The sequence below is a fragment of the Vidua macroura genome, chromosome 6 (assembly GCF_024509145.1).
Source record: "Vidua macroura isolate BioBank_ID:100142 chromosome 6, ASM2450914v1, whole genome shotgun sequence".
Classification (NCBI taxonomy): domain Eukaryota; kingdom Metazoa; phylum Chordata; class Aves; order Passeriformes; family Viduidae; genus Vidua; species Vidua macroura.
In genome coordinates, this window is record NC_071576.1 from 23,015,661 (window position 1) to 23,042,948 (window position 27,288).

General features: G+C 45.3%; 1 protein-coding gene across 1 annotated transcript; it reads left to right on the forward strand.

The window, feature by feature from the left end:
- The first annotated feature begins 9,065 nt into the window (after nt 1-9,065).
- TMED10 (transmembrane p24 trafficking protein 10) lies at nt 9,066-24,484 on the forward strand. The gene is made up of 5 exons (XM_053980527.1): nt 9,066-9,316; nt 13,348-13,468; nt 17,813-17,886; nt 21,677-21,803; nt 22,247-24,484. The coding sequence occupies exons 1-5, from the start codon at nt 9,089-9,091 to the stop codon at nt 22,366-22,368; spliced, it is 672 nt and encodes a 223-aa protein (XP_053836502.1). The 5' UTR covers nt 9,066-9,088; the 3' UTR covers nt 22,369-24,484.
- Nucleotides 24,485-27,288: the final 2,804 nt, after the last annotated feature.

The following is a 27,288-nucleotide window of genomic DNA, read 5'->3' on the forward strand; positions in this document are numbered from 1 at the left end:
TCGGCGCCGTGCTGACCCTCGCTTTTCCAGCATGGGCACCACCGTGGGCGGAGCAGGGCTTCTCTCAAGGCTCTGGATTCACCGTGTCTGAGGCCAAACTCCTGAGCAGAGGAGTACTGGAATAGGAATACTTCTGCCAGAGCTTTCTAGCCAACTTGCTTCTGTAGGCTAGAACATGGAGCTAGCTGCTGCTGTCCCCTGGGAGGTGACCTGCAGAGCTGGCCAGCTCCCCTTGTCTGCTGACTTTGCAACCTGTTGAGCCATAGGCTATGTTGTACGGAAAGGAGGTGAAAAGCTGACTCTGAAAACAGTGTGTGGAGACTCAGACGCTTTTAAGAAAGAAGAAAGAACAGGAAAATAAAGCCAGGAGAAAAGCCTAGAAAGAAGCTGGAAAACAGTCACTCACATTCCTGTATAGACACATAGATTAGGTCTGAGACTTTCCCTCCTGACACGAAAAATCTCAATTGCCCAAAGCTCCCGATTATTAGGTAAAACTAATAGTGTCATTGTCCAAAGCACACACAGATGAAAGTGTCTAACTTCTCTTTTGGATGTATTTGCTTTGATATTTTTTTGCCTGGTTTACTAGTCTGAACAGAGGAGAGGAGCCAGGAATGTGGTAATCGGTTATTCTGTGACATTGCTCTTCTCTGTGACTTTGGACACAACTTTACCTGATGTCTGTGTGTCTGTATGGGGGCTTTGGTGTCCCATCCTGAATTCTGGGACTAATATTCTCCATCCTCATTCAGCTGGCATGTAAGACTTGTGAAGGAGAGCAAGTTAATATAATGTCATACACTAAAGATGACAAGAACCCTGGAGAAAATGACTGTGTTTTTCCTTATTTATGGAAAAACAAGAAAAAAAAAAAAAAAAAAAGACAAAAACTGGTTTTCCTACCCTGAGAGGCATGTACCTGCTTGTGAAGGTAATATATGCTGCATCCTCTGGACCTTTGCCACCTTCTCCCTTCACCTCTGTCAGTTGACAGTGCTGAATACATCTCCTTTTGGAGAGGTGGCTCGAATCCCAGACAGATCCTAGAGACAGGAATCACTGATATATATATATAGCATCATGGCAAGAGGTGAGTGGGGCAGCCACAGGAGCAGTTCCTCATGCTGGGCTCAAAAAAACCCAAACTCCAAACCACTCAGAACAAATGAAGTCTGTTCATCTTCCCCATGAGTTCCTGGAGGTGAAAGCTCAACAGGAATGAAGTGGCTGCATAAGAGGAGGAATATCTGTGTCACATGGTGAGGTCCCTCCTCATTCAGTCCTGTCCTCAGCCTGGCAAGGCCAGCTGGAAGTTGCTTTGGTATCCCTGGGGACATTGTTTGCTGAGTATCCATTGATGACTGTTATCTCATTGGTTTCTGAGGAACTGCCTTGCTGCAATCCAAATGTCAACCATACGGTGCAGAACACCTGGTATGTCCCCTGTGTCTTCTGTTATCTTTTTCTCCTATGGCCCATGACAATGCAATGGGATATGGAGTGCCTGGAGTGGCACAGACTGGTGTTGTGTATTCAGTGAGGCAGTTCAGAAAGTGTGTTTGGGAATCAAAGGGCTGTACAGCAAAATCCAGATTCCCTGGGTTGGTTCCAAGGTCTGCGTGACTCCTCCAGCTACAAACTCCTCAATGCACAACTCAGTGCAGCCTCATGCCCCTGCGATGCTAATCTCGGGTCCTGCCCAATGCTGCCCAGGACAATCACCCCACGTGCAGGCAGAGCTCCTGGTGCTTCCTCCCCTAGGCAGGGGGCATTCATCTTCTGGCTGCCCAGGTCGCCAGGTTCTTTGATTCCACTGAAATTGTGTATTTGTAGCAGAAAGCCTCAGAGAGAGCAGAGTAGACAGAAGTAGAAAGGGCCAGTAAGAATGGGACAGGCCAGGAGGGGCCACAAAACCTGTCCTTTCCCCACAAGCCACAAGTCAGCCCTGCTCAGGCCAGGCTGGCTGTTGCTGAAGAGTTATGAGACACCAAAGGTAAGTGAGGCAGCCAGGGACCAGCTGCTGGGAAAGTGGAGAGAGGGTTACACATCTCCATGGCCCAGAATATTGTAAGCCTTTTGTGCTTCCACTGCACTCACACCTTGCCTGTGCCTTCTCTTACAAATCAGCTCTTGAGGATTGGAAGATGTAGCACATGCACATGAAATATCAGGGTATATTTGTTGCAGGAAAAGGCAGGAGAGCATTGTGATATGGTCTGGGATTTCCCTGAGGCTGTTGGAGGACTGGTTTTACTAGCGGGATCTCTGCTGGGATGAGATGAATGGGAAGCAGGATTAATTTGCAATCCCTTTTACGTCAACACTTGACAGAAGACTTAATGACTGGGATTTCCCTCTGATTATCCTGGGGGAAATGGAGATCACTCTACCAGAGAGCTCTCGCCCAGTGTTAGGCAAAGAGCCATTCTCAGGCTGTCTGAGTCTCTTTAGATGTCAGGAATAAAAATTGTTTCCTGTGAGCAGCAGCAATGAGTGTCCTGGCACAACTGTGGTCTGAAAAGGATACTTATAACAGGAGCATCTTTTTCCTCAAACCCTCAGCATATTCCTCTTTCATAACTCTTCTGTAGCTCAAAATAACCTGTCCTGGCATCTGGTGTTACTTGCATAAAGAGGAAGCTGAAGCCCTCAGTGAGGTCAAAGGGAAGAGCACCCTGTCTAGACCAACATCCCTGGGGATTTCAGCCCCTGCCTCCTGGAAAACCCCCTGGTCCAGAATTGCCCTGGTGAGTCAGAGCCACTTGCACAAGCCAGCACTGAGACAAACTCCAGAGCTATCCCACCACTCTGACACCTCTGGGGAAGGCTTCTGCTGGGCAAAGGAAATTTCCACTTTGCTCTTACCAGTTGATCCTCATCAGTCTTCATAGCCATGCTGCAGGATGGATGAGAACCTGTGAATACACATCCTATCCATCTTCACTGTGTATTTTTCCATTCCCTTCAGCTCGAATGCACTCCTTGTGCAGCTCTCCAAAAGGCCTGCCAACTGATACTCTCCCTATCAGACATTGCAATGGCCAGCCAGGTCTTTGGTGCTCGCTGAGACAGGCACACTGGCAAGGCTCCCATGGCCCACCGGCCTTGGGTACAATGCTTAGGAGTGACTTAGTGGCTCGTTGCCTATGGCCAGCAGTGAGCAAAGCAGTATCTCCAAAGTACCTCTTCCCTGGGTTTTGGGGTGCCTCCTGCACCCCCACCCAGCCCAGCAGCTCCCTTTGCCTTTGCAGAAGGAACTCCTCAATGCAGAAGTTGCCCATCTGCACCAAGTGGCCACGGAGGCTGTGGTTTGGGTGAGCCATCCTGCCCCCAGAAATCTCGCTGTAGAGGAGTTATTAATATTCCTATTGCCCACGTGCCATGCTGACTAGCTTCCAGAGATAAGTGCTCTGCTCATGTGCCTGTGGAGAGAGGGGACTTCCCAGGCCTAATTCAATGCTTCCCATTCCTGCTTTCCTACAGACCAATCTCTGTCGAGGCTATGAATATGTCCTGCTGAATCAGTGTTCATCCAGCCAACTTCCCTTTTTCACAAGGGGAAATATTTATAATCTAACAGTCAAGCCACCACGCAGTGCAGCTGGTGGAAGACATCCAACACACATCCCATCTAACTGCTGCCTTTGCTGCCAAGCCTCCTCCCAAGAACTGGTGACTTGAACAGCATTCAGCTGCGCTGTTGTTGATATACAAGAGCTAATATTCATTCTGCCGTTTGCTAGATGCTGGCCATTCTGATGAGTTGCAGGAAGGAATGTTCTTCATGTTAATCTTCAAATAATCAGCAAGGTTGTTCTGAGTTGAAAAAAAATATGTCAGTCTGGAAGAATTCATTAAGCGTTCTCTTCAGTGGGGAACCTGGCTTGATACTCTCCATTAAATCTAGCATGAAGATATCTTTGAAATAGATAGCGTTGCTGTGCGTAGATATCCTCTTTTTATTCTTACCAGGTGATATAAGGATAATATAATTCAGAAATCATGTCTCCATTGCTACAGCTGAGGTTAGTTTTGTGTTTCAAATTAGAAATTCGAGCTCTCTATTGTCTTGGTATTTCCTCCCCAGTGTTCTTGCACTTACTTTCAATGTATAAGGAAAGATCTAAGAACAGACAGATAATATTGCTAAATATCTGAAAAGTTAAAAAATAATTAAAATTAGGCCTCGAAGAAATGCAGCCTCTAGTAACAAAACATTTCAACATTTAATCATCACTGTCATAGGATAATAAAAATACTTCAGGCTTTCTGCACAATAAAAGCTTCTTGCTATCACGTGCAAAGCCTACACAAGAGTGTTTGCTTTTTTAATTCCTGAGTATTTTTCACATTACTTTTGACATGTGAAAGTCTCTCTGGATGGTTACATTAAGAATTCAGTTCAGAATTTTTCTTTTAAAAATACCACTAAATTCACAGCTTGTCTTAACTGGGAATCATTTGGAAGAGTTGCCCTTAGACACACTGATACTCAAGCCTTTCCTGGTACACTGGGTAAGGACAGCTCATGCAGAGCATCAATACACAAGGTAACTACTGATTAGACCTTGATCTCAGCATAAATTCAGTTTGAAGAAACCTGGAGTGAGATTTATCTAACCAGATTTAGATGTATGGTTCAGGATGAGGAGACCTCTCTAGAATAACTTATTTCTCCCCATCGCTTGGAAAGGGAATGCAGCCCCCATGGCCCATGAGATGCAGAGATATGCATTTAATCAGATGGATCTCAGCTACAGTCTTTTAAGAAAAAGTAACTCTAAAGTTATGTCCCAAACATCAAATGTACTCTCTTGTGTGTTGTTTTGAGCCTGCATTGTGATTCACAATTGAAAGAAAAATAATGCTATGACTTAACACTGGAGAATTTGCCTATTGAGACAAGACAATACCCCAAGCTTCTATTTTTTTAGAGTTGTGGCTTAGGTAACAAAACCTCTTTTGTAGTGATTCTTGAAAGCCTGTGCTAACAGTAATTTGTTACCCTCCCTGAGCAGAGGCATGTTTATCATAAAGGTCAGAGGAGGACAGGTCTGGGACTTGAGAGGAGGTAACAAGCCAGCTGCTTCTTGCAGAGGTTGGGGGTATCTAGGTGAACTCTGTATTGGTGTTTGCTGGAAAAGTTAATCCCAACACTGTTGCTGGTGAGCAGGAAAGGCCAGCTGGCCTCTGCTGGACATAGTTACTGGGGCAGTGGGAGAAGTAGGTCTTTACCTGGAGCCATCCATTGGGAATGGAAAGGGATATGGGCTTCCCTTGAACTCCAGGAGGGCAGTAGGTGAAAGTTGCTGGAAAGTGAAGTGGGAGGTTTCCTCAAAAAGATGGGAAGGCTGTCAGGCTACTACTTAAAAGCTGAAAACCTGCCTGGCAGCAGGAAAAGCTCTGGGGAGAGATGAGAGAAGAATCATGATTGCTCGCTTCCTCAAAGTGGTTTGTTTGTGATTGAATATGGGCTGTCTTTGATGAAGGATGTTTTGTTTCCCTAAATGAACTCATAATTTGGATAGAGCCCTATACACTTGATTTCAAGCAATTAATATCCATGCAGGATTTTGAAGTACTTTGTAGGAATAACTTTAGTCACTTGGTGGAATGGAAGCAGATACATATAAATATACTGTAACAATAGTTTGTTTCCTCTAACGATTCAACTCTAAATGATTCTTGATATCTAAAGTTGTTTTGTTCCATGCCTGTTACCCAAATGCTATATATTTTAGCTATGTGGCCAGCACACACTACATGTCATCTCTGGGACAGGAGAGACAAAGCAGTGCAATGCTGTTTTATGGCTGTTTAGCCACTGATTTATTTTTAGTTGGTTGAATAACATCTCTATCTAGACTGTGATCACAATGATGACTGTGGGAGTTATATCCCAGCAATGGGTTCAAATATAGCCCCTTAAAAGGCCTGGCCTTGCACTTTCTAGAAGTGGTGGATGGATAATTTTGCACGTTTAGTAAAAGCACTGATTAGCATTGTAAACAATATGTAATTTTTATAGCATTTTCTCAGTAGCTTGTAGTGGATTGCCAGGTGCAAGGCAGAATGCAAAAGTATTAGAACATAAAAGTAAGTCTAGAATAGTTTTTAAGAGGAACATTGTTTCAACTTTTTATTGTCCAAAACAAGAAAATGCAAAAATGCCGCAGCAGCTGACGCAGAAGCTGTAAAATAAAGGTCTAATTATGTAATTCATACACATTCATACACATTGTTTCATGGAGAAAGCAAATTAGTGTTGCTTTCTGCCATTTAACATAGATAAAAGATATATTTTGGTGTGGCAGGAATTGACTACTGCTGACACTCTGTGAACTTTGTCAGTTGGGAAAAATTAGAAATTCGATGGGAAAATGCATATTTTCTTCAATGGCCTTTGCTGTCTCAGACTAGTGAGACATCCAAAAGTTTCCATTGCTCTTTTGCTAAAACAGAACTGAAAGCTGAATAATTCATTGCTCTCTTCATCATTTTCAAGACAGCAATAAAACTGCATTAGGGATATTTGGAAAGATAAAAGATACCTTTTATCACACGAACAAAATGGTTTGAATTTTGTCAGTGCGTCGTGATTGTCAGCTGATATTAATGTTTACTTTGGGGATACACCCATTTGTCTGTGGGTTAGTGGTAGTGAGAACAAACACCTGTCTCCAGCTGAGTGCTGAGCTCCCACAACGCTTAACACAGCAGATTAAGCTAAAATAGGTCATCGCTTCATCTGGAAAGTTGTGTAACAAGTTATCAATCTCTCCTTCACCTCTGTTCAGGGTTTTTGAATTACAGGAAGCATTTCATTTTGTTAGCCTCCACTATGTGGAAATACTAAGGCATGTCCCTGCAAGACTGTTATTTCCTAACCTGGAGCTGAAAGGATCTTCAAATGCTTTCCCTCTGCTCTAAGTTACTTTGCACACTCAAGGGAAATTGCCCCATTGCATGTTTAAATGCTTTTAAAAAAAAGCTGGGGATTGTTAAGAGACTCATAGCAGCTCTGTACCGTTTTATTTCATAACATACTGAAGCACTAAAGGATCTCTGAGGGGGTTTTATAATTAGATCTGAACTTGCCTGTGTGGCAGTTTCTAGAAAAATGCATCCACAGGAGGAGACTACAACAGAAAGCAGGGGATGGATTTGTTGGTTATAAATGTAACTCATCTAAAAATGTACCATGACAAAAAGGCCACAATAGAAAGGGATTGTAGTCAGTCATATATTTGCTCTTTGATGGTTAAGTTCACACTTTGATTTTAGAAAACGAGGCTACTTTAACAAGAATGAGCCACTTCCTCTGGAAAATAAGGCTATATTTAAAGTTTTAAACATGTTAGAAGGCTGGATACATATAATTGGTTTGAGGAATGTTCTGCATAAAGAAATTTGTCATGCTGTGCCAGTTTTATCAGGAATTTTATGGTACAACATTTCATATCTTCATATTCTAGCAATCTGTGTTTTTTAAAGTTTGTGAAATAATAGCTCTTTCTGCCTTAAGTGCTGCAATGGAAAGAATGTTTTCATTTGCAAATATACTTTGACATATTGCAAAAAGAGCAAAATATTTCTTTTATTATGGTTACGTTCCAAATAATTTAATTGTCCAAGTAAGGGAAAGTTTGTGAACTAATAAGAGAACTAAAAATGTATTGAAATGTCCGTCAAGTGACTGTAAATCCCACTTCAAAGAATAAACTGGAGCTTAAAGTAAGGGCAAACGTTTAGTGCTGGGAGGTTTTTGTTATTTCGGGTTTTTTTAGTGATTTTTTTTTTTTTTTGGTGAAAGTTTTTTTACTTCTGTCCAAAGGTCACAAACAATGAGGTCACTCCACCACTGCACATTTGGGCTTAGTGTCTGTTCCTGAAGGAGAGCTTCATCATATGTTCTCAGAAGGTACGAGCACAAGCAGGCAAAAGCACTGAATTGTTCTTTAAAATGCTCTGCAGGTGAACATCCAAGCATGAAATTTGCCACTTAAAGCCCATTGTAGTTTCTACCAACTCCTTGTTACTGCTTGTCACTAAAGACAAGCTTTGACCAGAGAGAGAACACAGCTGGTGATGTTTAAGGAATAAAAGTGGAACAATGGTGTAATTTTTTTATTCAAGCTAAGAGAAATAAAGAAGATATTTTGCTTTCTAGCAATGTTACTATCCATTTCTTTCTTCCTGCTTTTCCTTACCTCTTAGCCCATCCAAATATTTGCAGCTGATCCCAGGAGCTGACTGCAACCATGGTGATCATAACCACACACCTGTGCAATTTTCCTCCTCCCTGTTCGCAGGTTATGCCGCAGAACAAGTCACTGCTCCCACCCGTGCGTTCTTCCCGGCAGCTCCACTGCCAGGCCAGGAGGCTGGGAATGGAGATGATGTGGTGCCAGGGGAAGCAGCAGCCCAAAGCTGGTCAGTGGTTACTTAATGCTATCTTCCTGAAGAGTAAAATATATCAAGAGGGGAAAAAAAAAGAAGAAGTAGGTCTGAGTATATGCTGGAAAAGGAGAGAAAAAAGTAATGTCATCTTCAAAAATCATTATAATTTTATTTGCTTTTAAAAACACTTGGATACTCCTATTGACTGGCATTTGCAAGGCATTGATGCAAAGAAGCGAGACATCTGATAAAACTGAATTTTCTTGTGTGAAGAAGTCAAGAGGGAAGTTACTCCCCAAAAAATGAAAAAACCCCATACAATAAACAGCAAGTGTCTCTCCCAGTGAAGGACCTCAGCCGCGAGGCAGTCTCACGGAGATTCAGGCTGCTTGTCCATCCCCAGAATGCTCCTCTGCCTCGGAGCACGGTTCGGTCTTGCTCTAATTTTCCAATTCTTTAACGAGCGAAACCATTATTACTCGCTCCCCTCCGTTATTACCGGATAAACTTCATTACGCATTTGTTTCATAACGAAGCAGCCCCCTGGAAGGGGCACGCCTCAGCGCCCCGCGCCCCTCAGGCGGCCCCGCCCCGCCCCGGCCCCGCCCCGCGGTGACGCAGCGGCGGCGGCGGCGGTCACGTGCGGCGGAGGCAGGCCCGGCCCGCCGCACTCGGAGCCGCCGCCATGCCGCTGCCGCCGCTGCCCAGCCGCCCCCGCCCCGGGCGGGCCCCGCTCCTGCCGCTGCTCCTGCTGCTCCTGCTGGCGGGCCCGGCGCGGCCCATCTCCTTCCAGCTGCCGGGCAAGGCGCGGAAGTGCCTGCGGGAGGAGATCCACCGCGACACGCTGGTCACGGGCGAGTACGAGATCAGCGCCCCGCCGGGCTCTTCCACCGGACCCTCCGCCAACCTCAAGGTGCGGCCCCGGCCGGCCGGGGGGGCGGGGGTGGCCGGGGCGGGCGGCGCGGCCCCGCCTCCCCTCGCCGGCCGTGCGGGGCGGGAAAGGAAGGAAGGAAGGAAGGAAGGAAGGGGTGACGTGTTCCACGCGTGACACCGGCCCACGCGTGAGCCGACAGCCGCCCGGCCCCGGCCTGCACCGCACCGCGGGACTCGCCCTGTGCGAGGGGCCACCAGCCCGCCCAGGAGCTCCGCGTGCTGGGCAGCGAGGGAGCAGGGCAGCGTTTTAGCTTGAACCAAATAGGAGCTTTTTCTCCCCAAAGATCGAGTTGCAGCGGCCCGTCCCGCAGTCTGCCATTTAATCCGCGCACGATGCAGATTATCCGGCGCCTGGCGAGATGGGCCGCTCCGATAAAGCTGTACCAAGGCTGCTGACACCGTGTGAGCAGGAAAGAGCTATGGTGACGTGGCTTTCCGAGGACTCCCTCCATGCTTAGGGCCTGGCACAACCGGATCCTGGCACAGTGCAGTGGGGCTGAGAAAATTTTGCTGTACCAGGTTCTGGTACCCAAAATTCTCATCTTGCTGTGTCGTGGCTTGCATGGATTTTAGGTAGGCAGATATTTGCTGCAGGGAAGAAAACGATCCTGAAGGATCTTCAGGAAGTACAGGATTTGCAGAATATTCGTGACTAATACACCTGTGTGACACACAGCTATAAAACTTCAGCAGTTTCACTTAAATTCTGCCCACAATCTGCCTTTCCTAGGCTTTCTTCAAAATTCCATCCTAGCTGAATAAGGTCTGTTGCTACATAGTCAGTTCATAACAAACCTTCTGGCCCCTTTTTTATTTCTGTCTACATTCCCAAAGGTTTCAATAATAAGCACGCAAACAGAGACAGAATGGTCTGCTGAGGAGTTTCTGAACTTGGTGTTCTTGAGTATTTTAGACGTCCTGAAATCAGATTGCTTTTCCAGCATTTGCCTACCAATGCCTGAAGGCCCTGGCATTATTGACAGTTGTATTTGGTTATGGCTAGGGAAGGCTTCTTCTGGAGTCATACTGTTTAAAGATCACGTGGTTCTGTTCTTGCTTCATTTGTTAGAGGAAACTTGTCTGTGTATAGGCAGATCCAAGCAGCATTAAGGCTTTAAAATGTGCATGTAGTATTTGCCTGGTAAGGCACGTGTATTTCAGATGGAGTGCCATGTTCCCATCTGTCTCTTACTGCTTGATAACCAAGCCTCCTGGTTCTCAGGTTGCCCACTCTTAGGTCAGTTGACCCCAGGGTCTCCTCCAAAACTCACTTTTATGACACAGGACTTATCTAGGGAGGTGATGGTGAACCTGTCAATCCCATGTTTGAGTCTTGGTTGGCTTTGCTGATGAAGTTGGTATCTGGGTGGTACTGCTTATAGAAGTTCTTTTTTGTTCAAACCATAAAATGAAATAATTTATAAAAGTCATGTATAGTTTGAAAAGCTACAAAGGAGAAAATATAATGTATGCAATTCTTGCTTTCCTTCTTATTGTTCAGGTATGCTGTGTCCTCCCAATGTGCTGGGCTTGTTATAAGTGCTGAAACCTCTCTGATAGGTGCCTGCTTTCTCTGTGGTCTGTGTGGGAAAGGTCAGTTCAGGACATGATGTCTGCAGGTACTCTCTGTTCTGCACTGGATGGTCTGCTTTGGCCCCTTGGATTGGGCGAGGGAACAGAGGAGGGAGGAGGTTGGTAGTTAATTCTGTCCGGGCTCAGTTCGGTTCCTGCCGGTGAGCTGAGATCTGTGTGTGTGATAGCCCAGCGCTAACAGTGGTACCCTCTGTTTTGGAGGAATCCGCGGGCTCTGCCAGCTGGCTGCTGCGGGGGGCGCCTGAGCTCTGTTTGGCAGCCACGTGCCTCTGCCCCATTGTCGAGCCCGACGGTATCGGGCTGTTTGTCAAGGGCAAACAATGCCCTGTCTGTAGGGGATTGCCTTACCGTAAATAACGTTAGAATAGCATGAAAAATTCCTTTCAGGTCGACTCCCCCACAAGCGTTTTGGCTGGGCTATTAGCAGCTTCTCCCGCCCTCGCACACCCGGCTGAATGGGCCGTGTATTTGGCTGATTTGGGTAATGCTATTCAGTTTTGATGAAAGCAGATAGCAGAGCTTTTACTGTCCAAAATGCTGTTCATGAGTTGCAAAGGGCAAAAATGGATCAAGCTGCATAAAGATTAACTGGTGTCTACAAAGGCATAGGAAAATAGTGCTCGAAATAATAGGGGCATCTGAGAGCTATGTTGTTCTGACTACTTTTTGTGATGGAGAGCCTGGTGTGCAGAATGTATGTCATGCTGATGAGGCATCTTGGTTAATCATGACCCCTGCACTAAAACAGCACATGTGATGTCGTGGCCAAATCACAGGCTTTTACATTGTGTTGGCATGGTCAAAACATACACAGTCCTCTACTGCAGATGGGCCTGCTCACTTGGGCCCAGTGTTTCCCAGTGCCTGGTGGCTTCCAGACAGGAGGTAGCTGGTGGCTTGTGGCAAGGGAATGGCAGCACAGCTGCCTGCACCTGACTGTGCAGGCGTTCTTTCATCTGCTTGCCACTTGAAAACAGGTACAGCTCTGAGCTGCTGCGTGGGGAACAGTGTTCCTCATTGTTCTCAGACACTTGACAGCATATGATGCAGCTACAACAAATCCCCTAATAGGCCATTGTGGGATAATGTGTATCTAGAGGAAGCTTGTTCCTAAAGCCTTGCCTGCTATGGTTTATAGCATAAAGTGTGAGAGTTTATATAGTTGATTGTTTTTCCTGCGTAATGCAGCAACTCGCATCCCTGAGTAGGTCCACACTTGTTTCAAATCCAGTGCCAGAGGGTTAATTAGGTGCTCTAATAAGAATAAAGAGTTTCCGTAGAATAGTTCTGGGTACATACCCCTCTTGCATGGCCTTTGTACAGGGAAAAAGGCTGGAATAAAGTAGAATGCCTGACTTACCATTTCCATGCCACAAATTATTTTGTGTATTTTGGTCTTATTATTAAAATTATTCCCAAACTTTTTACTTTCTTTGTCTCTTAAGTCTTTCAAAGACCGCTAGTAACTTTAGTGTCCATGCTGTTTCAGACATACCTTTTAAAAATTAGTGTTGAGGGAAAATGGGAAGTGTTCCAGTGGAATACACGCTGTTCTTTCTCATGCAATGTTGTAACACTGTTTTTTTCACCCCTCTCCGTGGTCAGAGTGTTTCAGCTGGATGGAGCCTTTAATTGAGCACAATTATTCTCAAGTTTGCGTCACGAAATGTGTGTCCTTTCTTTTTATACTCTTTGTTGAAGCATTTTTGTAGACCTTCCACAGTTTTTGCCTATTCTTAGTAGTTTTATAGACTTAGTGCAAAGCAGTCATTATTCTGTCTGTGTAGTCTGAATTGTCCTCTGAAGTGGCCACTTTTATGGATCTTGGCACCCAAACCTTGTGTAACTCAGGGCTGCACTCATGGTTCATTTCTAGAGGAATAGATGTACCCTTCTCCATTTCATCTTCTGGGGAATGTGACTCTTGTCCCCTAAGTCTTCTCCCTATTTCTGTTGCTATGGGAATTAATGAATTTTGCTTGCAAAATAAAGGCAGTGAATAACAATTTGGTTCAGCTATAGTTCTTACATGTAGTCTGTATTTGGGATTCATAGGAGGAAGAAAAATTAGTGGGTTTCAGTTTGGGATTTTTTTTTTTTTTATTCTTTGGTCAATAGATTTTTGGTGGGGTTTTTTTTTGGGGGGGGGGGGAGGGTGTTGTTTTTTGGTTGATTAGTGGTTTTTGGATCTAAGAGTCAATAATTACTTTTTAGTCACTCTGACTTTGTCAGCTCCTGCTGTGTGGGTGAGGAGGGGAGGAATTGATGTAGTCACAAAGGAGGGAAACTGTTGAAAGGAGAAAGCAGCAGATCCAAAGGGGAGGCTAGGATTACTCTTGCTGGGAGCAAGAGCATGAGGAAGCATGAGCTCACGGCAGCAAAGTACTTTGTTTCTTACCTTCATTGTCCCTCTTACAGATAACTGACTCAGCTGGGCACATCCTGTATGCCAAGGAGGATGCCACCAAGGGCAAGTTTGCCTTCACCACTGAAGACTATGATATGTTTGAGGCCTGCTTTGAGAGCAAGCTTCCTGTGGGTAAGTGAAATGAAAGGTGTGCTGGCTGTTTCTAGGTTCTGATCACGTTTGTGTAGCTATGTGGTTTAGAAATACGAGCAAAGTGATCCTGAGTGTGATCCACAGAACACTTTTTGACTTTTAAAGCTGATCTTCAGGAGGTTGTGGCCAATCTCACAGCAGAACATCTGCTCTGTTTGTTGCATTTGAAGTAATCCTCTGTGGTTGTTGTGTAGAGCACTTGGGTTTCCTCTGAAAGGGGAATTGGACATTTCTCCTGCAGAGGTCACCACAGTTGCAATGAGTGGTAGTACCAGTGAGCAAACCACACTTCTTTTGCCAGTTCCATGCTTCTCCCCATCTTGCAGTTGAGCCAGGACAGAGCTGGGTGCCATCATCTCCAGGACCTCTCTGTCACCCCAGCAGGCCATTTCTTCCCAATGTGTTAGAATGTGATCCATGCACAATGTGTTCTTGGCAGCTATCCTGCGATAGGTTGACAACTATTTAATGTGGTTGAATTGTGTGTGTATAGGGAATGTGTCCTTGATTTGCACCCACAACTGCTCTTGAAGTGGTCAATAAAGGGAAGGGGAAATGAGGAGGACGTCAGCTTTGCATTTGTGCTCCAAGGATGGTTGCCTAACGAGTGCTGAGGCTTGTTTCCTGTGAGTGTGACGTGTGTACTGCCCAAGCTCAGCTTCAGGACAGACGTGCTGAAAGTGGCCAACGTGTGGGCTCTAGTCTCATCAGTGGTGGTGTGAGTGCATGCAAGTTTGTAGATGTTACATCTTTTCATGGTTACTGTCCAGAGTTCTGCTCCTTGGGCCCAGTTTTATTTAGGTCTTACCCTAAAAGTTCCCAGAGTGTTTCACAGAGCATTCACTAGCAGCATTCCTCAAATCACTTGAAAGGCAGCTACTCTTTTGCTCTTTCTGCTCCATATATAAGCTGTAAATAGTTTGCAAGTTGAAGAGAACTTTACAGAAAGAGAAGGCTGTATTCTTTGCTGGGACTGGGATGGATCTGGCTTGTAACACCTCTTCTATGGTGTTTTACAGATAAAATAGTGACCCCAGATGCTCAGGATTATATTTTTATTTTACTCCAAAGGTAGGACTTCCAAATGTTCCCTAACACATTAAGACATGCAGGCACTAGTGACTCATCTGGGAGTCACTCCTGCCATTTACTTTCCAACACCTGGGTATTTGAGAAGTCTCCAGACAGTCCTGCAGACCTTTTCATAGCTTCCATGTGATCACACACTGAAGTGGGAAAGGTTTCTTTCTTTAGTTGTGTCTAGACTCTTAGTTCGGTGCTTTTGAGCAGAGGTTTCTTGCCTAGACCGAGCCCCTTACAACTGTTTTGATTGTACCAAATGTTTGTTCCCTGACTCCCTTGTTGCAAGTTTGTTTTAAAGTTGAGAAGTATTTCTAAATACAGTTTCTACCTTAATGACCTGTGGGGCACTGAGCTGCCAAAATATAGAGTTCATCAACTGAGCAACTGGATCCTCTTCTGGAGGCTTTCTTTCTGGACCCAGGTGCCCCAGATTCCACCTGGAGTATCTCCAAGACTCCCATGTCTGTGCTGGAAGTCAAGGAAGTATTAAAGTAAGGGACATGACACTGTGAGGCTTGATCATCTGCAGGACTTGGTTAAGGTACTTGGAAAGAAGTAACCACGTCACAAGGAAGTACCTTGTTTTCTCTCTAAGATCAGCATGGGAGTGGGGGAACTTACCAAGTCTGTTATAATTCCCATGTTTCTCTTTAAAGATTAGGGTCTTTTTTCCAGTCTCATCAAGTAAGTAATCAGGACTTAGGGCAGCAGCCAAGGAGGATGTTTGTGGAGTATTGAAAGAGACAAAAACTGTTGGTAGAGGAAACCTAGAGCTGTTGGATCTGAGGGGTCCAAGCAACCAGGATTTCTCAATCCCTAACCACAGAAATGAGGAAGAGGAAGTGAGAAAGAGATTCTGTGTTGAAGGTTCACCTTATCAGAGTGGAGGAATTCTTAGGGTGCTTCTTGGAGCTGCGGGTATTTGTATGATGGGCTTTTTACCCTCTTCCAGGCAGTATGGTCCTGTCATCCTGACCAGTGCTCTGCTCCCAGGCACATTTACTCTCCCACAGTATGCTGATTCAGGTGAACAGCCTGGTCTCACTGCATTCTCCCTTTAGGGCTCTTCTGTGTGCTAATCTTTAACTGTATGCTCCCTCTGAAATCCTTCTCTTCCCAAAATTTCTTAAGAGTCTTAGGACTCATTTCTTCTGGAATTCCTGTGGGAAAACTTCTTGATGTTCAGTTCAACCATCCTGCTTTTCCACTGACATTGCAAATTAAGAGCTCCCCTAATTTCCCAGGGAACAGCTCATGTGAGATGACCTCTTGAAGACCTGAGGAATGTAGGTATCAGTTTAGTTCATGATCTCTAAATCTCAACTGTTTGTCTCTTTGCTGCTGATCCAGCTTGCTCTGGTGAGCCTTGGCTGCAGGAGAAGCAAGGGGTTTCTGAGGATCTGATGAGTGTGAAGGGAGCTGCCTTGGGCTTAGTAAACTTACAGGAGAGCAGCTTGAGTTTTTCCCTGCCAGTTCCTGACAATGTTAACCTCTTGCAAAATGTCTGCTCTCCGTCCCTTTGCACCTGGCAACTTTAAGGTTTCTAGTTTCTTACTGTCTCTTGGCAGCTCTCCTTTCCAATCTAGCAAATTTATTCTTCGAGTTCTGTTCTTCTGTTCACTGGTCTTTTCATCTTTCTCATCTCTTCTTGCAAACTTCAGCTCTCAACTCAAGTTGCTATAATTTGAGCACCATTAAAAAACCTCTCACTGAACTGTGTGCTGTGAATTTTTTTTCTACAGCTACTGTTGTCTGTCCTACCTGCCTGTCTCCATGCATGCCAGTAACATGCGTGGCATAAGCAGTCAAAACTTGTGGTTGGAGAAGGGAGTACTGGGGGTTGTATACAGCCAGTCTGTTAAAGAACAGTGCTGGGACTTCGGGGGTTTCTTACAGTAACTGGTCTTTTCTAAGAAAACAACAAAATTCCATCCTAATCAAAATTTATCTGTTGGGCATTCCCGTAAAGAAATTTAAGAAGTGATTGGTAGCTGATGTGCACCATCTTATCAGTAGATTATTCATTGTCCTGCTAGCAATAGAAGGTGATTCTACTCTGGTATTGAAGAGCTGTTCAGTGAGTGGATAGAGAAGGAATTTGGGGATGTTGTATCGAAGATCTGGAATATCATCCTAGCTCCAGCTGAAGTTGGACCCAGCATAGCCTGTGCATTGCATTAGTTTGTGGACTGAGGGAATGTCCACCTGGCAGCCTTCTGAGACAAAATGTGAGTATTGGACATGCTCCTGGATAGAGACTCTGAAATTCACAGTTTAAGAAAATTCAGACCTTGTGTTTTGCTGGCAGCTGGCTGAGGACAGCTGTATGTCCCAACATGCTGGGATTTGGAAATGTGTTACATACAGACATTTTCTTTGTGGGTGGTATAGTAGAGAATGATACTCAGATAAGCTGTTGTGCAGCATTTTTGAGAGTATCTGACATGACAGTCTGATATATTTTTTTTTTCCTCTTGTGAATGTTCTCAGATGTGACAGTTTGTAGCAGTTGAAAGAAGCTACAAGCCACAGGTTTCCCTAGCCTGGGGATATCAGCCTTGAAAGATACCTACTCTGCTGGTGACTGCAGCCTTACGTGCTGTTTGTGTGGCTCCAGCTGGCAGCTCTCTGAGGCAGTGTTTTCCCAGCTTCAGAAGCCTCTCTTGGGGTTTCTATTAGCAGTGTGGTTCTTGGGTATCTGAGATGGTTGGTAAAGGGATTGCCTTGGCTTCTGCAGATATTCCAGTATGTAAGGGTCAGTAGTCCTCGTAGGCCGTGTTCCTACGAGGAACGTTGGAGCAGTTTATCAATTGCTCCTTTGAATGTAAAGCCATTTACAGCCCCAGTAACCTTGACAGGTTGCTTGTTCACTTCCTGTGAACGTGGGCCTCCCAGTTGAATATTCGTCCCTCCGGTGACTTGTCTTTCACTAGGCTGTCTCATAGCAGCTGGTGTTCATGTTCTAATCCTCTGCAGTTTTTACAGTGATTTGCATCTTGTAGACACTCTGTGCTTTTAGTTACAGCTTGTTCTCATTATATTTGGGAGGCTCTCTTTCAGCCAGGATTTATTATGAAGTCTCTGTATTTTTAGGCTGGACTGTACTGCCTCCGCAGTTAGCTGCAGACATGGAGGGAGGGGAGGGGAGGGATTTGAGTTCTTCCTCACTGGTGGGAAGAGCTGGTGATTTCCTGGCAGGCTGAATGTTTCACACAAGGAATCCTTTCATTATGCTTCCAGGAACAGGGAGGATGCCGGACCAGCTCGTGACTCTGGATATGAAGCATGGCGTTGAAGCAAAGAACTACGAGGAGGTATGTCCCCTGGCTGCCTGCACTGCAGGCTTCCCTTTCCCAGCACTCACGTGATGCTTTTGTAGATCTGGGCTTGTGATGGGAAGCTGTTTTCCCAGTGGTGATGAAAGCCTGTCTGCAACTACAATTGCAATGAAGCTTTGTGTGTTTTGGGAGGAAAAAAAAAAAAACAAAAAAAACCCAAACATCAACTAGAATTGATTGTGTACTCTGGGAACTGGAGCCTAATGTGTGAATTTCTTTGCTACGACAGCATGACCCAGCTTCTGGGCATTGGCATTTAGAGGCAACATGACACTGAGAAGTGAAGTTTCCCCAGGTCCTGCAGCAGAGGTCATCTTAAGTTAATATCAGACCCTCTCTTAAAGGTCAAGTTGCAATGTTACTGTTCTTACCTTCCTGCCTGTAAGATATCCTGGCTCAGCAGGCCTGAAATGGCTCTTGTGTGTTTCTAAGAACTGGCAGTGTATCAATGTAAAGGTGTTTGGCAGAGTAGTAGCTGCTGTGGAATGGGTATTTGGTTTGAAGGTGTGACATTGGAAACGGGCATAAAAGCCTAAACATTTCCATCTTAGGAGGGCATAGCTTGCTTAGACCCAAGAGCCAGCTGTGTAGAGTAGCAGTTATTTTGTGGCTGAGACAGTCCTGACTGGTTTGGATGCTGGATTTTTATGGCAGCTATCATGCCTTTGGCTCACTAGAATTTGGGATCAGTCATCCCCCAGGACAGAGCCTGTGCTTGAGAAAATGAGAATTATTGGTGGGGAAAGAGTCCCACATATGATTGCTGTGTCCACTGTGCATAAGAGCATGGGAGATGCCAGAGAGAGGAGAGTGGGTAGCAGAGGAGGCTGTGCATGGTTCCAAATAGAAAATTAACAAAAATCTGAGATAGATGCTGGTATTTTTATATCCTTTCAAACTTTGGGCTGTCTGGTCTTGCGTGGTTTAAGTTGGCTGGGAGCACTTCCTATGTGGATGTAAGGAGGTGCTTGGGGTCAGGGAAGAGCAGAGCAATCATAGCTTAAGTTAGTCTGGAGCACATCCTACATGGAGAGTAAAACTGTGCTTGGGGTCAGGGAAGAACGGAGCACTCATAGGACCATCTATTTGTCAATCTGCTACTGAAGGATTGCAAGATGTTGAAATTTTATGGGGTGAATCCCTGAAAATGTAACTGGGAGGATTGTGTTTGCTATATTTACAAAATCCCTTTAAATACCACCCCACAGCATACTCTAGAGTTACTTTAGTGTAGTGTACTTTACTGAGTTACTTTACTGTAGAAGCACCATTGCTGTGCAGAAAGGTTCTTGTATGCCTGTGTATCTACATACTCACTGGTTGTACTGATAGAACTGTCTTGGAATAAATGCATTGCTTATGCTCATTGAGGGAAAAGGTCCATGGACAAATACAAGAAAAGAAGAATTTAGAGTTGCAGTCCCACTTGATACCAAATGCAGATCTTTGCAGCCCTGGCAAGCATCCTTGACTTGTGAGGACCTCTCAGAGCTGTAGACTGTATTAAAGCCTTGTTGAACAGATGTCTACAAAGGACTCAAACTGATTTATTATTTGTACAGCTGCTATAGATGTTTAACCACACTGCTTTGGAGTGTGGGGTTTTTTTTCACCATCTCCTCAGTTTGCAGTAGTAGTTGTGAGTTTTGACTTGACAAGTTGCTGTAAGGTCTCAGAGGTTAGGAATGTTGTTCGGGTTTCTCATGGAATTGCAGCCTTTTTGAGCCTTTTGCTTGTGATGTTCACATGTTTTTGGGTTCATTAGGGGTAAAAGGTTCCAGGACTGCCCAGGGAGATTGTGGTGTTTAAGGAAAGACTGGACATGATACTTAGTGCCATGGTCTAGTTGTCGTGGTGTTGTTAGGTTGCACTCGATCTCAGACATCTTTTCCACTCTAATTGATTCCATGATTCAGGATAGACATCTTGGAATACCTGCAGGACTAAAAGTAGCTATTAGATTGTAGCCACACCTATTAAGAGCAGCTGAAGGGATGCAGATGAAGCAAATAAACCTTGTTTTTTTTTCCAATGGAACGCTTGTAGCCTTCTGTGAATGAGGAAATGAATCCTCAAGGAAGATAATGGAGCTGGTCAGTGCAAGGCTAGCTTGTCAGTACGGCCGCCCAAGACGTGTGTGTTACAGGCCTGCTGCTTTAGCAGTGCCAGCAGAGTCTGGGCTGTAGACATGCAGACTTGTTTTTCAGCAAAGCTCTCTGCTGGCAGATATGTGGCCAGGCCACAGGGTTCTGTCATTACAACCTATTGGCTAGAAAGCAGGAGGGGGTTAACCTACTTCTTCCTACCCCTCCTCTCAAACACACTCCAAACTGACACTGCTGTGCTGGCAGAGCTATAATATACAGCTTGCCTCAGCATAAAACCCCTCAGATGATTGTTTGATGGCTTGCTGCTTGCCAGGATATGTGTGTCATGTGGAGACCCTTCAGTGGAAGGGCTGATTAGCTAGCACTGGCTTGGTCACGAGCATCTCTTCAGCTCTGGCTCTGATGCCCAGGCAGCTGCATCTGGAAGTGGCAGTTTGGGGATACTTTTGTGCTGGGTACCTACTTGCCTTCCTGCCAGCATGGATCACTGAGAGATGGCCATCATGCACCTTATATCTAATAATCCTGTGAGGCTGAGACTGGTGGTGAATTGCAGGTGCTTTATGTGTTTTCTGTAACTCATTTTTCCTCTGCTGCATTACCTGGGGACACAGCATCTGGCCGTTGTGGCAGGGGCCTGTCACTTCTTGGTAATAGTGAAAAGTTCTGTTCAAGAACCGCAGTTACCCAAACCCTGGAGAAGTGTCAGGAATTGCAGTTAGCTTCCTTTGAGTGTCCTTGTGTCACAGGTTTTATGTAACGCTTGTGTCATGTTACCGCCACAGCTGGGGCAGAGACACATGTCTACACATTCAGCTGAAATAGCTGCTGTTGTGTGCTGTGCTTTCTAGTTGAATTTTGCAGCGGATTTTTGTTTTCGGATACCAAGCGTGTGAGCCGTGGGTCCCTGGGCTGGGCGTTGCGCACAGAAGCGATGTCCCTCATGACCCAGCGCTCCTGAGGGAGGCGGGTTCCCGACGGGAGCCGGGCCCGGCGGCGGCCCCGCAGCGCCACCCGCTGGCGCCATGGAGGTTCTGAGGCATAGAAGCCCCGAGCTCTTGCGGGATAATCAGGCCAATGCTGCTGGGGCTCTCTGGGCTCTGGGGCTGCTGGAGCCTCCCTGGAGGTTCTGTCTGAGGGATAAAAGCCCCGAGCTCTTGCGGGATAATCAGGCCAATGCTGCTGGGGCTCTCTGGGGCTGCCTGGGCTCTCTGGGGCATTAGCGTAGGGAGTCTCGGTGCTAATAGCCTGTGTGCCTATGGAACTGTATCGTATACATATGTAAGTTAGTCACCTGTGTCTCAGTCTGTGACTTATACTCACTGGAAGTTTAGTTGTGTGGCAAGATCTTCTACCCACTCCTCAGAAGCCAACTGTGAATATGCTAACATTAAGCCGAATAAGGAAGAAGTGTGCTTGCATGCATGCTGTGCTCCTCCATTGTGTAGGAGGAGTAGTAGGAAAGTGTGTTTCAGAAAACAGGTGGGAGAAGTGATAGTGTTTTATGCAATGGTAGTTTCTGGCTTGCAGAGGTATTTCCTGAGGGGAAGGATGCCCCAGATCTGTAGCGTGTGGGGAGGAGTGGTTCAAACTGGCAGTAAAAACCCATGTGGGAGCTTTTGGTTTTGTTTCAGTGACTTGAGTCTCCTGTTTTCTAGATTGCTAAAGTGGAGAAGTTGAAACCCCTGGAGGTAGAATTGAGGCGTTTGGAAGATCTTTCAGAGTCCATCGTTAATGACTTTGCCTATATGAAGAAACGAGAAGAGGAGATGAGGGACACAAATGGTGAGAGACTGTTTGCCCCTTCAGAGGGCTGGAACTCTAAAACCCCTCATTTTTGTTAAATGTGTTATTAGGGCAGCATTTGGAGATCAAGCAATTATAGTGGTCTCTGCCTGTTCTGTTCCTAGTAAGGGAAACCTGAAGCAGTCACTGATGCTTGTTGTTCTGTCTCTAGAAATCATTTCTTTCTGTCTCCATTCCTAATGGGAATTACTCTGTTCCGTTCAATGTTGTCCATTAACCACAGCTTCACCTTGTTCCCTCTTATTATCCTTCTTGTTGTTCCCTCTGCTTTTATTCTCAAGTGCTGCTGGTTCTCACGTGCCCTTGCCTTCATGCTGTCTTGCTTTTTCAAGAGGGAGGAGAAGAAGTCCTGGGAATTTTGCCATCTTGGGGTGCATCCTGTGATGCCAGACTCAGGTGCAACGGTTTGTTGTCTGTTTCAGAGTCGACAAACACACGGGTTCTGTACTTCAGCATCTTCTCCATGTGCTGTCTCATCGGACTGGCCACCTGGCAGGTTTTCTACCTGCGTCGCTTCTTCAAGGCCAAGAAGCTGATTGAGTAAAGGAGCAAATCATCTTCCCCCTCCTCTCAGACCCAGCTGGACACCGCTGGGACCTAGCCATGGCCTCCTGGAGCCATCTCACAGATGATACCCACTGACTGGAGCTTTTCTGGAGGAACTTGGACCCTAAAGGGGGAGGGGAGCCTGAACGTCGGAGGCAATGGGGGACTTGTGAAATCCTGTTGGATGTTGAGGGTGGGGGAGGTCATGATGGGTTTGGGTATTCCTGGGGCAGCGATTAAATAAAAAAAGATGTTTCTACGACAGCTGCAGCAAGTTTTTTGCGCTGTCTATTTTCCTTCTATAATCACGGCTTGATGATGTCTCCCATCTGTCTGTGACTGCAGTGTTACTCAGAACCACCTGACCCTGCTGTGCTCTTTAGGTGGCATGCAGGTCACACTGGGGCAGAGCAGGGGGATTCCCTGTCCTCACCAGCTGGAATCTAAGCCTCGAGCAAATGGAGATGAGTGCAAAGCAATAGGATTCGTCATTCCAGCAGGGCCTGAGAATAGAGGGTCTTCCAAGGTTTGGTCCCTGTCGTGGACCTCTGTGTTTCTCCCTGTGGGAGCTGGTGTCTTTGTGCTGAGAGGTCAGAGCACTTGAGCATATGGTGATTCAGCCTGGAGGAAGGGGAACCTTCTAAGGCAGGCTTGGAAGTGTGTTTGAGCTTGGAAAGAAGCCTGCTTTGCTCAAATAAGCTATCCAGCCTTGGTCCCACCCTTCCCCCACATGTTTGTCTTGGATTTGCCTCTCTTGTTTTGAAATGGTGCAGCAGCTTTCCTGAAAACCTAGGTCAGGAACAGCCTTTTGTGCAGGAGGCCTTGGTCAGATACAGTCACAGAGCAGATGGGAGCAGGTCATGCTAGGAAACTTGGTCTTACATTGAGCAGGAGACATCTCGTCTATCCAGGCAGCTGGCTGAATGTCATTTTATGAGACCTCAAAGCAGGGTGAGCTGATGCTCACATGAGGCATGAGGGCCTGTACCCTGCATTGAGGTCTGAGGGTACAATAGTTCTGTGCAGGGTAGCAGAGGAGTTCGAAGAATGTGGATGAACTGAAAAAAGGCAGTACAGGGTGGGAATAGGCTAATTCTACAACTGAGGGGGGCATTCTGTGCTGTGCCCTCAACAGACCTGTTATTTTCCTGTGCAGTACTAGATAGCAAGAGCCAGCAGCTTCTTGCCATTTCTCAGCTTTCCAGATGGCACCATGTTAAAAAAGCCAGGCTGGGAAAAAGCAGGTTAACTTTGTGGACTTGTTGCAGTTTTTAGGCTGTGATTACAGTTCTTTCATTGTCTCTGCATTCCTTCAGAGCAAGTGGTTCAGCAGCACAGCATTCTGGTGTCCTGTGTCTTGATACTTCTGGGTAGGGATAGGGTTGTCATGGCCCTAGGCCCAGCCTAGCAGTTTCAAAAAAGCATAGTTTTATAATTTCTCACCTGAGTCAGATCTATTACTAGGAAGGAAACAGTTGTCCAAGGTGAGGCAGTGGAAAAGAGGATGTAAAAATGATCTCCTGTCATCTAAATACATTAGTCCTTTGCCATTCCCCAGTTCCTGGAGTTGTTAGTTCCACTGCAAGTGCTTTGATTGCTTTTAATTTGTTTGGTTTTTGATAAAGGCATATTAGGATCCTAAGTCCACTTCTCTGCCCTTGCATCCATTTTATCCTTGTATGTTTTTGAAAGCTGTTACAGTGCAGAACAGCAGCAGTGCCACAGGACTGAATTACAGAAGTTATTTGAAGGTAGTTTTAGGTCCTACAGTTTGAAGCCTGTAGATCTGTTAAGGTTTTGCTTTTGTTTTTATATAACTTGAAAAGACAGTACAAGAAAGGGTCTTCTCCGGTCTTGTCTGTTTTGATATCCTCTCCCCATCCTTATCTGAGTACAAAGTTATCTTAAAAATGATGGTGAGGCCTTAAGTTCCCCAGGTGACTGTTACACTCTCATCATTCCGGTGTTATGTTTTCATCTTCACTGTACTGGTGTAGTTACCGGGGAGCAGATGTGGGGGACTGGTGTGGATTACCTGTAATGACTGGTTGGGAGACTTTTGTCAGCTTTCTCAAATAAAAATTTTTTGGGGAAAAACAACCCACCTCACCTTGTTGCTGTGAGTCTTGTCCTCTTTGTGCATGTTCCTACAGGCTGCTGTTTCCTGAAAGTTCACCTGTCGCAGGAAGTTACAAGTAAACAGAGTCCCCACAAGGCTTCTCTAGTAACAATCAATTCTAGGCTAGGGAAGGGTGCACAGGCTTCTCTGTGGAGTGGGACCAGCACAGCAAGTGAGGTGTCCTAATACATTTTTTGCCTTTCTCCTTCCCCACTTCCTAATTATATTGCTCTCTGGGGAGGAATTTTGAGGCTGGTAGTGAAACAAGGGCTGGTGCTCTGGGGTACAAGATACAACTTTTCACCATCAGCTCTCACGTAAAATTTTGTTCATTAAGACAAACAGAAGTACTTTTAGTTTTGTACTTTAGAGGAGATTGAAAACTGTTGCAAAGGTGAGTTGGTACTATGTGAGTGGCAGATACTGAAGAGGGTGGTTAGGTATTTACTGAAATGCTTCAGGTCTCCTCTGCTAACCCTGCAAGCCTTTTGTTACGCAGTAGCCAAGTGAGATATGCTACATAACAAGACTGGGGACATATAAATGCTAGACAACTAGTTAGTACTACCAGGGAGAATTTCAGGAAGGGAAATTCCCAAATCTCTAGATAAGGATTAGCCTCTGCAAGTTCTTTCCCCAGATGCATATTTTGAGTTTGTGAAATCATACAGCTGCTTGCATGCGGTAGGTTGGTAGTTGGTCTTGGTTGTTTTACAGCACTGGGGATGCAGGGCTGGTGTCTTCGTTCCGTTTCACTTCTGGGAAATAGCCTAAAGTTGAGCTGTTGCAGATGCTTGGGTCTGAGCCCATCTTTGTGTGTGACAGATGCATCACTGGTAAATCTATGATTGCCTGTAGCAAACTGCATCAGACGTTTCCAGCCTCTTCCACCCACTTGCCAGTGTGACTAACGATTTAATTATCGCAGCACTTAACTCGGCACGTGAGCATTCCTAAGTAAGGCTTATCTTTGTGTATTCAGCCTCCTGCTCTGCCAGCGTGGGCTGCACCCTGTACAGGGTGCCCACTGCAGCTGCTGTTTGCGTACATGTGGGAGGGGATGAACATTTTACACACTTGCTCATTTTTTAGAAGCTGCTCAGGTATGTGAGTGTACAACATCTGTGTTATCTTCTGACTGGCAGATGAGAGACATTTGACTCAAACTAGTTTGGCAACTGGTTGTCAGGATCATGAGGGGATTCCTGCCCATACATTTTGATGGGTCCTGAGGCAGAGGTTTGCGAAAGTAGCGTGGCCTCTCTATACCTCTGTCAATTTATGTGGTATATTTCTGTCTCCCATATTTTTAGTTGTGTCCCTGTACTGTACTTGTCCTTCAGGTGCCTGAGATGCCCATGACTTTAGTGAACAAAGTCTTTGGGAAATGAACTCTGAAGTTGAAGGTGGCTTATTGGGAGAGACCACAAACCTGAAATGGATAAATCTTTCAGAGAAGAAAAAGGTTGGGTCTGGTGAAGACTACAGGAGTTCAGTGTTGTTTTTTTCTATTGCCCCTTATCCACCTGGAAAATTTGTCAGACTTGTGCTTGTTTTTTCTTCCCCCAAATCAATGCATGTGCTGGTGTGGTAGCTTGGCAGACCAGAGGCAGGTAACCTTTCTCTGAGGAGGCTGGAAAGAGCAGAGGATTTAGAAAAACTGTGAGTTGGCTTTTCTAGGACCTTTTTGTTAACCTGAAACAAGTGACCCCAAGCCTTTGCCACTGCACTAAAACATTTGTATTTGCTCAGTACTGTTTTTTAGGAATCCTATTTTGCTTTGCACTAGAAGGACTGTCAGGAGCTAGAAATTTCTCCGTTCAGCTGCAGCTGAAGTGACTTAAACTTTCTGCAAAACCGTAGTAACAGATTCCTGTTCTATTCTTGTATTGCCAGAGGTCCATCACCTCAAACTCAATGCATTAGCATCTGCATTTCCAGCTCGCTGACGCAGCCTGCCAGAGGACCTGTGATCTCTTGGTATCCATCCCAGTGATCTTTGCTATGAGGATCATTGGTTTAGCTCATGTTTGGAGAAAGCTGCTATCTTCTAAAGGACTAATTTGTCTTGTACTTCAGTTTCTGCAATAAAATGTACATGTTGAATAACTTCCTTTGGGGGCATATAACCCCCAAAAAAGCAATGAGAGGACCATACTCACATTGCTTTCTCTCACTTCTGTGGTTTCCTGTCACTTAAATTCCTTTCACAACTGGTATTCCTGAGGTAGCTTTCCCCTGAGCTTTTAAATTGTTTGCATTATGTGATCTTTGCATAAACTGCACTAAGGTGTTCTGTTGGAACTGTAATGGTAAGAACTTGCTTTTCCTTGGTTATTTGGTGGATACTGTTTCTACAGCTACCAGTAGATGAGGCAAGCAGAGGAGATGAGGTGCTTGTGTTTCCCTGCTATGTCCCATGGCATCTCTGGTCTGACCTGCTGCAGAGTTTTACCCTCTAGCATTTTCTCACCCATACCAGCTGCTTGGGCTTTTATTTCCCCCAGTGTACTTTGATTGGACAATCTTCCCTCACACATGAAGTATTTGCTATATGCAACAGGATTTTCATGGTGTTATCTTCTTAACTATAATTAACCATGTAGATGCCTTGTCACTTCTTTCTCAGCATATAATAATGTAATATGTGGGCTCTTATTTCCTTAGTAATATAACCAGTGTACTGCCTTGACTCTGAAAACTATGAATGAGATCTTTGAAGTAAGGCAGATGCTTGCTATGATTTGTTTAAATGACAGTTTTAGTACCCTTACCCAAATTCATCCTTCAATACTCATT